At 57.6% G+C, this 14,832-nt stretch overlaps 1 protein-coding gene across 1 annotated transcript in view; it reads right to left on the minus strand.

Annotated features, from left to right (window-relative positions):
- LOC147091320 (haptoglobin-like) overlaps nt 1–14,832 on the minus strand; it is a 35,193-nt gene that overhangs the window by 19,803 nt on the left and 558 nt on the right. Inside the window, exons 2-4 of the mRNA XM_085976739.1 lie at nt 4,569–4,657; nt 3,168–3,302; nt 1,204–1,278 (exon numbers count right to left, since the gene is read on the minus strand). Coding sequence (XP_085832865.1) covers nt 1,204–1,278; nt 3,168–3,302; nt 4,569–4,657 — 299 coding nt within the window. The remainder of the gene's footprint in view (nt 1–1,203; nt 1,279–3,167; nt 3,303–4,568; nt 4,658–14,832) is intronic.

Here is a 14,832-nt window from a genome sequence, read left to right on the forward strand (position 1 = left end):
CTTCTCCAGTCTCTCCACGTAACTCAAGCCCCTCATCCCCTGGTACCATTCTGGTCAATCTCCCCTTAACCTTCTCTGCTCTAAGGAGAACAACCCCAGCTCCTCCAGTCTCTCACGTAACTCGAGCCCCTCATTCCCTGGTACCATTCTGGTCAATCTCCCCTTCACCTTCTCTGCTCCAAGGAGAACAATTCCAGCTTCTCCAGTCTCTCCACGTAACTCAAGCCCCTCATCCCCTGGTACCATTCTGGTAAATCTCCCCTTAACCTTCTCTGCTCCAAGGAGAACAATCCCAGCTTCTCCAGACTCTCCACGTAACTCAAGCCCCTCATCCCCTGGTACCATTCTGGTCAATCTCCCGTTAACCTTCTCTGCTTCAAGGAGAACAATCCCAGCTTCTCCAGACTCTCCACGTAACTCAAGTCCCTCATCCCCTGGTACCATTCTGGTAAATCTCCCCTTAACCTTCTCTGCTCCAAGGAGAACAATCCCAGCTTCTCCAGTCTATCCACATAACTCAAGCCCCTCATCCCCTGGTACCAGCCTGGTAAATTTCCCCTGAACCTTCTCTGCTCCAAGGAGAACAATCCCAACTTCTCCAGACTCTCCACGTTACCCAAGCCCCTCATCCCCTGGTACCAGTCTGGTAAATTTCCCCTGAACCTTCTCTGCTCCAAGGAGAACAATCCCAGCTTCTCCAGTCTATCCACATAACTCAAGCCCCTCATCCCCTGGTACCAGCCTGGTAAATTTCCCCTGAACCTTCTCTGCTCCAAGGAGAACAATCCCAACTTCTCCAGACTCTCCACGTTACCCAAGCCCCTCATCCCCTGGTACCAGTCTGGTAAATTTCCCCTGAACCTTCTCTGCTCCAAGGAGAACAATCCCAGCTTCTCCAGACTCTCCACGTAACTCAAGCCCCTCATCCCCTGGTACCATTCTGGTAAATCTCCCCTTAACCTTCTCTGCTCTAAGGAGAACAACCCAAGCTTCTCCAGTCTCTCCACGTAACTCAAGCCCCTCATCCCCTGGTACCATTCTGGTAAATCTCCTCCACACCCTCTCCGAGGGCTGGACATCCTTCCTAATGTGCGGTGCTCCTGAATTGGACACAGTATTCCAGCTGGGGCCAGTGCTGGTGAGACTTCCGGAGCAAGGCGGTAGGGCTCACTGGCCATGTGTTGAGTGCGGTCTCTTGCTTACCCTTGTGGCACTCCGGGGGCCTGTCTCCCAACACTGCGTTTTTCCACCTGTTCTGCTCTGTGCAGACGTAGACAGCTGCAGGAGGGGAAGAGACCAGAGTTTAGAGAAACGTTCACTCATCAGACCCCCACCGCATCTCACGCACAAATCTCTTTCATCCCCCTCAACCCTCGCCCCTCGCCCCCTCCAATCTCATGAATTTGACATGGTCGTTTGACCATGGGAGGCGTCACAGATGCTTTCCTCCCCTCATGGCCACACCCCACGACTGCATAATTCTAACACATTCTGTGCCACAAACTCAATAACTTTAGTATTCCTTCTCCCCCCACCACCCCCACCCACCCTCCCCCACCACCCACCTCTCTCTAACTCTTTCCTGGTATCTTCCTCAAGATGGAATGTCACCCAAAGTGTCACTGATTGTTTCAGTGAGTTAACAGGGAAGGATACTGAGGCATTAAAGTGTAATGGGGTTTAAGAACCAATTAGATCTATTTGTGGAGAGAGACTGAATTCAAGGATAGGGAGAGAAGGTGGGATTGAGGGATTTGGGGAGAAGGTAGGGAGGTGGGAGATAAGTATATGGGGAGAAGGTGGGGAGATGGGAGTGAGGGATTTGGGTAGAAGGTGGGGAGGTGGGATTGAGAGATATGGGGAGAAGGTGGGGAGGTGGGAGTGAGGGATATGGGGAGAAGGTGGGGAGGTGTGAGTGAGGGATATGGGAGAAGGTGAGGAGGTGGGAGTGAGGGATATGTGGAGAAGGTGGGGAGGTGGGAGTGAGGGATATGGGAGAAGGTGAGGAGGTGGGAGTGAGGGATATGGGGAGAAGGTGGGGAGGTGGGAGTGAGGGATATGGGGAGAAGGTGGGGAGGTAGGAGTGAGGGATATGTGGAGAAGGTGGGGAGGTGGGAGTGAGGGATATGGGGAGAAGGTGGGGAGGTGGGAGTGAGGGATATGGGGAGAAGGTGGGGAGGTGGGAGTGAGGGATATGGGGAGGAGGTGAAGAGGGGAGAGTGAGGGATATGGGGAGAAGGTGGGGAGGTGGGAGTGAGGGATTTGGGGAGAAGGTGGGGAGGTGGGAGTGAGGGATATGGGGAGAAGGTGGGGAGGTGGGAGTGAGGGATATGGGAGAAGGTGGGGAGGTAGGAGTGAGGGATATGTGGAGAAGGAGGGGAGGTGGGAGTGAGGGATATGGGGAGAAGGTGGGGAGGTGGGAGTGAGGGATATGGGGAGAAGGTGGGGAGGTGGGAGTGAGGGATATGGGAGATGGTGGGGAGGTAGGAGTGAGGGATATGGGGAGAAGGTGGGGAGGTGGGAGTGTGGGATATGGGGAGAAGGTGGGGAGGTGGGAGTGAGTATATGGGGAGAAGGTGGGGAGGTGGGAGTGAGGGATATGGGGAGAAGGTGGGGAGGTGGGAGTGAGGGATATGGGGAGAAGGTGGGGAGGTGGGAGTGAGGGATATGGAGAGAAGGTGAAGAGGTGGGAGTGAAGGTTATGGGGAGAAGGTGGGGAGGTGGGAGCGAGGGATATGGGGAGAACGTGAGGAGGGGGTAGTGAGGGATATGGGAGAAGGTGGGGAGGTGGGAGTGAGGGGGAGGGTGGGGAGTGATAGAGGTGGAATGGAGAGAGAGGGTGAGAAGGTGAGACAGAGAGTGTGACAGCAGGGACTACACCAGCTAGCATTTCCCTGAAGAATCACATTCCCAACCTGTACCACGAGAGCCCAGGACTTGAGATTGAGGAGGGAGGGGGAAGGGAGTGGAGAGATGGAAGGAGGTGTGGGGGGAGTGGGGGAGGTCCAACGGAGGGGAGGGCGTGAGTTCCTGATGAAGGTGGCCCACCCAACGTCTCATCATTCAGCTGAAGACTAACACACCCCACTCATACCCTCCCCTCCACCCAGGACAAGGAAAGACCCTCCCCTCAACCCAACCCTCACAGAGAGAAACGCAGAACTCACCTTCATTACTGTTTGCGAGGGAATAGATGGGGTGGTCACAGTCGTACTTGATGACTGCCAAGTAAGAGTTTTCGTCAAGGGCGGTCAGGTAGTCGAAGTGACCGTGTGCGATCTTTTCTGGGACACCGCAGTGAACTGGAGGAGGGCAAGTGTTGAGATAGATTTAGTACAGCAGTCACACGAATTTCGTATCCCCCCCCTTCGCCTGCCCCTCCCTCAGTACCGTCCCTCTGACAGTGCAGCACTCCTCCAGTACTGCCCCTCCGACAGTGCAGCGCTCCCTCAGGACTGCCCCTCCGACAGTGCAACGCTCCCTCAGTACTGCCCCTCCGACAGTGCAGCAGTCCCTCAGTACTGCCCCTCTGACAGTGCAGTGACTCTCAGTACTGCCCCTCCGACAGTGCAGCACTCCCTCAGTATTGCCCCCTGACAGTGCAGCGCTCCCTCAGTACTGCGCCTCTGACAGTGCAGCCCTCTCTCAGCACTGCCCCTCCGACAGTGCAGTGCTCCCTCAGTACTGCCCCTCTGACAGTGCAGTGACTCTCAGTACTGCCCCTCCGACAGTGCAGCACTCCCTCAGTATTGCCCCCTGACAGTGCAGCGCTCCCTCAGTACTGCGCCTCTGACAGTGCAGCCCTCTCTCAGCACTGTCCCTCCGACAGTGCAGTGCTCCCTCAGTACTGACCCTGCAGCAGTGCAGCCCTCCCTCAGTACTGCCTCTCCGACAGTGCAGCGCTCTCTCAGTACTGCCCCTCCGACAATGCAGGGCTCCCTCAGTACTGCCCCTCCGACAGTGCAGTGCTCCCTCACCTCTCACCCTCTGACAATGCAGCGCTCCCTCAGTACTGCCCCTCTGGCAGTGAGGCACTCCCTCAGCACTGACACTCTGACGGTGAGGCTCTCCCTCAGTACTGCCCCTCTGACAGTGAGGCGCTCCCTCAGTACTGCCGCTCTGACAGTGAGGCACTCCCTCAGTACTGCCCCTCCAACAGTGCAGCGCTCCCTCAGTACTGCCCCTCTGACAGTGCAGCGCTCCCTCAGTATTGCCCCTCTGACAGGGCAGCGCTCCCTCAGTACTGCCCCTCCGACAGTGAGGCACTCCCTCCGCACTGACCCTCCGACAGTGAGGCACTCCCTCAGTACTGACCGTCTGACAGTGCCGCGCTCCCTCGGTACAGCCCCTCTGAGAGTGCAGTGCTCCCTCACCTCTCACCCTCTGACAGTGCAGCGCTCCCTCAACACTGCCCCTCCCACAGTAAGGCGCTCCCTCAGCACTGACCCTCTGACAGTGAGGCGCTCCCTCAGCAATGACCCTCTGACCCGTGACCTTTCTGACTCGAAGGCTAGAGACAGGGAGCGACCAACTAAGCCACAGCTGTCCTGCATGTTAAACTGACTGACCGTCTGCCTGGAGTTGGTCATCGGGTTTGTGATGTTGCTCCGAAAGGGTCACCAGTGTACAGAGAAGGATCGACTGGAGCAGAACAACCCTGGAAGTGAACGGAAAAGAAGAGACATCACTGGCACACCCAGAATCGCTTGGTTTTCCATATCTACGTTTGTCACATGATGCTGCTTGCTCTTCTTCCATCCAGCGCCCTCCCCGACCATCCCCCGCAAAAGGCCCTCAGGCCGAGGGTCAACATGGTTAGAAAAAAACCTCGGGAATTTGAAAGGGGCAGTACTGACGGAGCGTTGCACTGTGGGAGGGGCAGTACTGAGGGAGCGCTGCACTGTCGGAGGGGCAGTACCGACGGAGCGTTGCACTGTCGGAGGGGCAGTACTGATGGAGCGCTGCACTGTCGGAGGGGCAGTACTGAGGGAGCGCTGCACTGTCGGAGGGGCAGTACTGAGAGACAACTGCACTGTCGGAGGGGCGGTACTGAGGGAGAACTGCACTGTCAGAGGGGCAGTACTGACGGAGCGTTGCACTGTCGGAGGGGCAGTACTGAGGGAGCGCTGCACTGTCGGAGGGGCAGTACTGAGGGAGCGCTGCACTGTCGGAGGGGCAGTACTGAGGGAGCGCCGCACTGTCGGAGGGGCAGTACTGATGGAGCGCTGCACTGTCAGAGGGACAGTCCTGAGGGAGCGCTGCACTGTCGGAGGGGCAGTACTGAGGGAGCGCTGCACTGTCAGAGGGGCAGTACTGAGGGAGCATTGCACTGTCGGAGGGGCAGTACTGTGGGAGCGCTGCACTGTCGGAGGGGCAGTACTGAGGGAGCGCTGCAGTGTCGGAGGGGCAGTACTGAGGGAGCGCTGCACTGTCAGAGGGGCAGCACTGAGGGAGCGCCGCACTGTCGGAGGGGCAGTACTGATGGAGCGCTGCACTGTCGGAGGGGCAGTACTGAGAGAGAACTGCGCTGTCGGAGGGGCAGTACTGAGGGAGCGCTGCACTGTCGGAGGGGCAGTACTGAGGGAGCGCTGCACTGTTGGAGGGGCAGTACTGAGGGAGCGCTGCACTGTCGGAGGGGCAGTACTGAGGGAGTGCCGCACTGTCGGAGGGGCAGTACTGATGGAGCGCTGCACTGTCAGAGGGACAGTACTGAGGGAGCGCTGCACTGTCGGAGGGGCAGTACTGAGGGAGCGCTGCACTGTCGGAGGGGCAGTACTGAGGGAGCGCCGCACTGTCGGAGGGGCAGTACTGATGGAGCGCTGCACTGTCAGAGGGGCAGTACTGAGAGAGAACTGCACTGTCGGAGGGGCAGTACTGAGGGAGCGCTGCACTGTCGGAGGGGCAGTACTGAGGGAGCGCTGCACTGTCGGAGGGGCAGTACTGAGGGAGCGCCGCACTGTCGGAGGGGCAGTACTGATGGAGCGCTGCACTGTCAGAGGGGCAGTACTGAGAGAGAACTGCACTGTCGGAGGGGCAGTACTGAGGGAGCGCTGCACTGTCGGAGGGGCAGTACTGAGGGAGCGCTGCACTGTCAGAGGGGCTGTACTGATGGAGCGTTGCACTGTCGGAGAGGCAGTATTGGGAGAGCGCTGCACTGCCGGAGGGGCAGTACTGAGGGAGTGCTGCACTGTCGGAGGGGCAGTTCTGAGGGAGCGCTGCACTGTCGGAGGGGCAGTACTGAGGGAGCGCTGCACTGTCGGAGGGGCAGTACTGAGGGAGCGCCGCACTGTCGGAGGGGCAGTACTGATGGAGTGCTGCACTTTCGGAGGGGCAGTACTGAGGGAATGCTGCAATGTCGGAGGGGCTGTACTGAGGGAGCGCTGCACTGTTGGAAGGGCAGTACTGAGGGAGCGCTGCACTGTTGGAGGGGCAGTACTGAGGGAGCACTGCACTGTCGGAGGGGCAGTTCTATGGGAACACTGTACTGTCGGAGGGACTGTACTGAGGGAGCGCTGCACTGTGAGAGGTGCAGTACTGAGGCAGTGCTGCACTGTCGGAGGGGCAGTACTGAAGGATGCCGCACTGTCAGAGGTGCCTTAATGAGGGAGTGCTGCACTGTGAGAGGGGCAGTCCTGAGGGAGCGCTGGAATGTCAGAGGGGCAGTACTGAGGGAGCACTGCATCTTACAGGGGCAGTACTAAGGGAGTGCTGCACTGTTGGAGGGGCAGTACTGAGGGAGTGCTGCACTGTCAGAGGGGTGGTACTGATGGGACACTGCTCCGTCAGAGGGGCAGTACTGAGGGAGCGCTGCACTGTCAAAGGGGCAGTACTGAGGTGGTTCTGTATTGTTGGAGGGGCAGTACTGAGGGAGCGCTGCAATGCCGAAGGGGCGGTAGTAAGGGAGTGCGGCACTGTCGGAGTGGCCGTAGTGAGGGAACACTGCACTGTCGGAGGGCCTGTACTGAGAAAACGCTTCACTGTCAGAGGAGCAGTACTATGGGAACATTGTACTGTCGGTGGGGCAGTACTGAGGGAGCACTGCACTGTCGGAGGTGCTGTACTGAGGGGGCGCTGCATTATGGGAGGGGCAGTACTGAGGGAGCGCTGCACTGTCAGAGGGGCAGTACTGAGGGAGGGCTGCACTTTTAGAGGGGCATTGCTGAGGAAGCGCTGCACTGTAGGAGGAGCAGTACTGAGGGATCATTGTACTGTCGGAGGGGCTCTACTGAGGGAGCGCTGTATTGTTGGAGCGGCAGTACTGAGGGAGCGCGGCACTGTCAGAGGGGCAGTACTGAGGGAGCGCTGCACTGTCGGAGGGGCAGTACTGAGGGGGCGCTCTACTATCAGAGGGGCAGTCCTGAGGGAGCGCTGCACTGTCAGAGGGGCAGTACTGAGAGAGCGCGGCACTGCCGGAGGGGCGGTACTGAGGGGACACTGCTCCATCAGAGGGGCAGTACTGCGGGAGCGCTGCACTGTCGGAGGGGCAGTACTGAGGGTGCACTGCAGTGTCGGAGGGGTTGTACTGAGGGGGCGCTGCATTATTGGAGGGGCAGTACTGAAGGTGCTCTGCTCTGTCAGAGGGGCAGTACTGAGGGAGCGCTGCACTGTCGGAGGGGCAGCACTGAGGGGGCGCTCTACTGTCAGAGGGGCAGTACTGAGGGAGCGCTGCACTGTCAGAGGGGCAGTACTGAAGGAGCCCTGCATTATTGGAGGGGCAGTACTGAGGGAGAGCTGCACTGTCAGAAGGGCAGTACTGAGGGAGCGCTGCACTGTTTGAGGGGCAGCACTGAGGGAGCGCTGCACTGTCGGAGGGGCAGTACTGAGGGAGTGCCGCCCTGTCAGAGGGGCAGTACTGATGGAGCGTTGCACTGTCGGAGGGGCAGTACTGGGGGAGTGCTGCACTGTCGTAGGGGCAGTTCTGAGGGAGCGCTGCACGGTCGGAGGGGCAGTACTGAGGGAGCGTTGCGCTGTGAGAGGGGCAGTACTGAGGGAGGGCTGCACATTCGGAGGGGCATTGTTGAGGGAGCGCTGCACTGTAGGAGGAGCAGTACTGAGGGAGAGCTGCACTGTCGGAGGGGCAGGACTGAGGGGGCGCTCTACTGTCAGAGGGGCAGTACTGAGGGAGCGCGGCACAGTCAGAGGGGCAGTACTGAGGGAGTGCTGCACTGTCGGAGTGGCAGTACTGAGGGAGCGCTGCACTGTCAGACGTGCCTTAAAGAAGGAGTGCTGCACTGTCAGAGGGGCAGTACTGAGGGACCACTGCCCTGTCGGAGGGGCAGTACTGAGGGAGCACTGCACTGTCGTAGGGTCAGTACTGAGTGAGTGCTGCACTGTTGGAAGGGCAGTACTGAGGGAGCGCTGCACTGTTGGAGGGGCATTAGTGAGGGAGTGCTTCACTGTCGGAGGGGCAGTACTGGGGCTCGCTGCACTGTCGGAGGGGCAGTACTGAGGGAACATTTTACTGCCAGAAGTCCTGTACTGAGGGAGTGCTTCACTGTCAGAGGAGCAGTAATATGGGAACACTGTACTGTCGGAGGGACTGTACAGAGGGAGCGCTGCACTTTGAGAGGTGCAGTACTGAGGCAGTGCTGCACTTTCGGAAGCGAAGTACTGAAGGACGCCGCGCTGTCAGGGGTGCCTTAATGAGGGAGTGCAGCACTGTCAGAGAGGCAGTACTGAGGGAGCGCTGCACTGTCGGAGGGGCAGTACTGAGGGAGCCCTGGAATGTCAGAGCGGCAGTACTGAGGGAGCATTGCATCTCAGAGGGGCAGTACTGAGGGTGTGCTGCACTGTCAGAGGGGCAGTACTGACGGAGCGCTGCACTTTCGGAGGGGCAGTACTGAGGGAGCGCTGCACTGTCGGAGGGGCTGTACTGAGGGAGCACTGCACTGTCAGAGGGGCGATACTGAGGGGACACTGCTCCGCCAGAGGGGCAGTACTGAGGGAGCGCTGCACTCTCAAAGGGGCAGTACTGAAGTGGTTCTGTACTGTTGGAGGGGCAGTACTGAGGGAGCGCTGCAGTGCTGGAGGGGCAGTACTGAGAAAACGCCTCACTGTCAGAGGAGCAGTACTATGGGAACATTGTACTGTCAGAGGGGCTGTACTGAGGGAGTGCTGCACTGTCGGAGGGGCAGTACTGAGAGAGGGCTGCACATTCGGAGGGGCATTGCTGAGGGAGCGCTGCACTGTAGGAGGAGCAGTACTGAGGGATCATTGTACTGTCGGAGGGGCTGCACTGACGGGGGCTACACTGTCAGAGGCGCAGTACTGAGGGAGCGCTGCACTGTCGGAGCAGCAGTCCTGAGGGAGCGCTGCACTGTCGGAGCGGCAGTACTGAGGGAGCGCTGCACTGTCGGAGCAGGCAGTACTGAGGGGGCGCTCTACTGTCAGAGGGGCAGTCCTGAGGGAGCGCTCTACTGTTAGAGGGGCAGTACTGAGGGGGCGCTCTACTGTCAGAGGGGCAGTCCTGAGGGAGCGCTCTACTGTCAGAGGGGCAGTACTGATGGAGCGCGGCACTGTCGGAGGGGCAGTACTGAGGGAGCGCTGCACTGTTGGAGGGGCAGTACAGCGGGAGCGCTGCACTGTCGGAGGGGCAGTACTGAGGGAGCGCTGCACTGTCGGAGCAGGCAGTACTGAGGGAGCGCTGCACTGTCGGAGCAGGCAGTACTGAGGGAGCGCTGCACTGTCAGAGGGGCAGTACTGAGGGGGCGCGCTACTGTCAGAGGGGCAGTACTGAGGGAGCGCTGCACTGTCAGAGGGGCAGTACTGAGGGAGCGCGGCACTGTCAGAGGGGCAGTACTGAGGGAGTGCGCTACTATTAGAGGGGCAGTACTGGCCCAGGCAGTAGTCCCTACATGCTTCAAGACCACCACCATCATTCCTGTGCCTAAACAAGCGGCTGTGACGTGTCTGAATGACTATCGACCTGTCGCACTCACACCCATCATAATGAAGTGTTTCGAGAGACTGGTCTTAGCCCACATCAAAGCCACTGTTCCTGCCTCCCTTGACCAACACCAGTTTGCCTATCGTGCAAACAGATCAACGGAGGATGCAATCACAACTGCTCTACACTCGGCACTGAATCACCTAGATGGTAAGGAGACCTACATCAGAATGTTGTTTATAGGCTACAGCTCAGCATTCAACACTGTCGTCCCCAACAAGCTGGCCACCAAACTCCAAACTCTTGGCCTGAACACTTCCCTCTGCAACTGGACCCTGGACTTCCTAACAAACAGACCCCAGTCTGTCAAATTAGGTAACCACACCTCCCCCCGCCGACCCTGAACACGGGGGCCCCACAAGGATGTGTGCTGAGCCCCCTCCTCTACTCCCTCTTCACCCACGACTGTGTGGCTGTTAATGGTTCCAACACCATCATCAAGTTTGCAGATGACACCACGGTAGTAGGCCAGATCACCAACAACGATGAGTCAGCCTACAGGGAGGAGGTCCAGCATCTCGTGAAGTGGTGCGCCGACAACAACCTGGCCCTTAACACCAAGAAAACAAAGGAAATAATCGTGGACTTCAGGAAGTCCAAAGGCGGAAGTCACACCCCCATCCACATCAATGGGGCTGTGGTGGAAAGGGTGGACAGCTTTAAGTTCCTCGGAGCCCATATCACGGAAGACCTCTCCTGGTCCCTCAATACCTCCTCTCTGGTGAAGAAGGCCCAGCAGCGCCTATATTTCTTGAGGAGGCTGAAGGGATGTAATCTGTCACCCCTGATCCTCTCTAACTTCTACCGCTGCACTATAGAGAGCATCCTGACAAACTGTATCACGGTATGGTATGGCAGCTGTAGCTCCCATGACCGGAAAGCCCTGCAGCGGGTAGTCAAAGCTGCCCAACGCATTACCGGCACCCGGCTACCGACCATAGAGCATATATATCAGAAACGCTGCCTACGGAGGGCACGGTCCATCATCAAAGACCCTACCCACCCCAGCCACAGTCTGTTCGCCCTCCTACCATCTGGAAGATGCTACAGATGCATTCGCACCCGTACGACCAGATTTAGGAACAGCTTCTTTCCCAGGGCTGTCATCCTACTGAACTCCACAAATAAACACTAAAGCCTGCACATCTGCCAATGCACTTTATTATGGTCATATTTATGCTAATATACTGCAAGCCAAATGTATAAATGTATGTTGAATGTTTAAGTGTCCTAATCCAAATTGTACACTCTCGGGAGCCGCAAGCCTACATTTCGTTGTACTGCACTTGTGCACTAACAATGACAATAAAAGTTGATTTGATTTGATTTGATTTGATTTGATTTGATTTGATTTGACTGAGGGAGCGCTGCACTGTCAGAGGGGCAGTACTGAGGGAGCGCGGCACTGTCAGAGGGGCAGAACTGCGGGAGCGCTGCACTGTCGGAGGGGCAGTACTCAGGGAGCGCTGCACTGTTGGAGCGGCAGTACTGAGGGAGCGCTGCACTGTGGGGGGGCAGTACTGAGGGAGTGCTGCACTGTCGAAGGGGCAGTACTGAGGGAGCACTGCATTGTCAGATGGGCAGATTTGAGGGAACACTGTGCTGCCAGAGGGCCTGTTCTGAGGGAGCGCTTCAATGTCAGAGGACCAGTACTATGGGAACACTGTACTGTCGGAGGGACTGTACTGAGGGAGCGCTGCACTGTCGGAGGGGCAGTACTGAGGGAGCGCTGCACCTTTGGAGGGGCAGTACTGAGGGAGCACTGCACTGTCGGAGGGGCAGTACTGAGGGAGCACTGCACTGTGGGGGGGCAGTACTGAGGGAGTGCTGCACTGTCGAAGGGGCAGTACTGAGGGAGCGCTGCATTGTCAGATGGGCAGATTTGAGGGAACACTGTGCTGCCAGAGGGCCTGTTTTGAGTGAGCGCTTCACTGTCGGAGGGGCAGTACTGAGGGAGTGCTGCACTGTTGGAAGGGTAGTACTGAGGGAGCACTGCACTGTCGGAGGGGCAGGACTCAGGGAGCACTGCACTGTCGGAGGGGCAGTACTAAGGGAGCGCTGCATTGTCAGATGGGCAGTACTATGGGAACACTGTACTGCCAGAGGGCCTGTTCCGAGGGAGCGCTTCAATGTCAGAGGAGCAGTACTATGGGAACACTGTACTGTTGGAGGGACTGTACTGAGGGAGCACTGCACTTTTGGAGGGGCAGTACTGAGGGAGCGCTGCACTTTTGGAGGGGCAGTACTGAGGGAGCACTGCATCACAGAGGGGCAGTACTGAGGGAATGCTGCACTGTTGGAAGGGCAGTACTGAGGGAGCGCAGCACTGTCGGAGGGGCAGTACTGAGGGAGCGCAGCACTGTCGGAGGGGCAGTACTGAGGAAGCGCTGCACTGTCGGAGGGGCAGTACTGAGGGTGCTCTGCACTGGCGAAGAGGCAGTACTGAGGGATTACATCACAGTTGGAGGGGCAGTACTGAAGGAGCGCGGCACTGTCGGAGGGGCGTTACTGAGGGGACGCTGCTCCGTCAGAGGGGCAGTACTGAGGGAGCGCTGCACTGTCAAAGGGGTATCACAGAATCACAGAAATCCCACAGTGCAGATAGAGGCCATTTCAGCCCATCGAGCCTGCACCGACACATATCCCACCCAATCCCCGTAACCCCTACACCTAACACATATCCCCATTTAATCCCCCTAACACTAAGGGTCAATTTATCATAGCCAATCAACCTAACCCGCACATCTTTGGACTGTGGGAGGAAACCGGAGCACCCGGAGGAAACCCACGCAAACACGGGGAGAATGTGCAAACTCCACACAGACACAGACAGTCGCCCGAGGCCGGATTCGAACCCGGGTCCCTGGCGCTGTGAGGCAACAGTGCTAACCACTATGCCACCGTGCTGCCCTGTCAGAGGGGCAGTACTGAGGGAGCGTTGCACTGTCAGAGGGGAAGGACCGAGGGAGCGCTGCACTGTCGGAGGGGCAGTACTGAGGGAGCACTGCACTGTCAGAGGGGCCGTACTGAGGGAGCTCTGCACTGTCAGAGGGGCCGTACTGAGGGAGTGCTGCACTGTCGGAGGGACAGTACTGAGGGAGTGCTGCACTGTCAGAGGGGCAGTGCTGAGGGAGCGCTGCACTGTCAGAAGGGCAGTACTGAGGGAGTGCTGCACTGTCGGAGGGACAGTACTGAGGGAGTGCTGCACTGTCGGAGGGACAGTACTGAGGGAGTGCTGCACTGTCAGAGGGGCAGTACTGAGGGAGCGCTGCACTGTCGGAGGGGCAGTACTGAGGGAGTGCTGCACTGTCGGAGGGACAGTACTGAGGGAGTGCTGCACTCTCGGATTTGCCGTCTTTTGCGATGCGATGTTGACCCGAATCCCAATCTGTCCTCTGAGGCAGACGTAAAAGTTCCCTCGACCACAATTGGAGGAGGAGCACGGAAGTTCTCCATGTCCGGCGGCCACTATTTCTCTCTGAACCAATAATGAGATGAACTGGTCATTATCCCATTGCGGTTCGTGGGATCTCACTGTGCCCAAATTGTCTGCTGCCTCTCCTACATCACAGCAGTGATTACACTTCTAAGGTATTTCATTGGTTGTGAAGTGCTTTGGAACGCCCTGTGGTTCTGAAAGGCACTGTAGCAATGCAATTTCGTTCTTTCTATTTCTCATGTCCCGCTGAAGGGGGCCAGCGATGTACTTGGACAAAAGTCAACAGGAAGTGTTAAACTTTGACCTTTCAGCTCGGGGCACTGTTTCAAATCGAACCCAGACGGATGTCAACGACCTCATGCTGTCTGATGTCAACATAGATCGTAAGGGAATGAACTTCAGACTGTTCCACCTTGGAAATTGCCCCAGAGACCGCTTAGGTAACAACTTGCTGATCGGTGCAGACGGAGCATTCGTACTACACTGTCCCATCAAACACGTCCAGGGCAGGTACAGCACGGGTTAGATACAGAGTAAAGCTCCCTCTACACTGCCCCATCAACCACTCCCAGGGCAGGTACAGCACGGGTTAGATACAGAGTAAATCTCCCTCTACACTGTCCCATCAAACACTCCCAGGGCAGGTACAGCACGGGTTAGATACAGAGTAAAGCTCCCTCTACACTGTCCCGTCAAACACGCCCAGGGCAGGTACAGCACGGGTTAGATACAGAGTAAAGCTCCCTCTACACTGTCCCATCAAACACTCCCAGGGCAGGTACAGCACAGGTTAGATACAGAGTAAAGCTCCCTCTACACTGTCCCGTCAAACACGCCCAGGGCAGGTACAGCACGGGTTAGATACAGAGTAAAGCTCCCTCTACACTGCCCCATCAACCACTCCCATGGCAGTACAGCATGGGTTAGATACAGAGTAAAGCTCCCTCTACACTGTCCCATCAAACACTCCCAGGGCAGGTACAGCATGGGTGAGATACAGAGTAAAGCTTCCTCTACACTGTCCCGTCAAACACTCCCAGGGCAGGTACAGCACGGGTTAGATACAGAGTAAAGCTCCCTCTACACTGTCCCATCAAACACTCCCAGGGCAGGTACAGCACCGGTTAGATACAGAGTAAATCTCCCTCTACACTGTCCCATCAAACGCTCCCAGGACAGGTACAGCACGGGGTTAGATGCAGAGTAAAACTCCCTCTACACTGTCCCATCAAACACTCCCAGGATAGGTACAGCACGGGGTTAGATACAGTACAGAGTAAAGCTCCCTCTACACTGTCCCATCATACACTCCCAGGGCAGGTACAGCACGGGTTAGATACAGAGTAAAGCTCTCTCTACACTGTCCCATCATACACTCCCAGGGCAGGTACAGCACGGGTTAGATACAGAGTAAAGCTCCCTCTACACTGCACCATCAAACACTCCC

This window comes from Somniosus microcephalus, unplaced genomic scaffold (assembly GCF_052327205.1).
Source record: "Somniosus microcephalus isolate GS21.2 unplaced genomic scaffold, FLI_Smic_1.0 unresolved_chr3, whole genome shotgun sequence".
Taxonomy (NCBI): domain Eukaryota; kingdom Metazoa; phylum Chordata; class Chondrichthyes; order Squaliformes; family Somniosidae; genus Somniosus; species Somniosus microcephalus.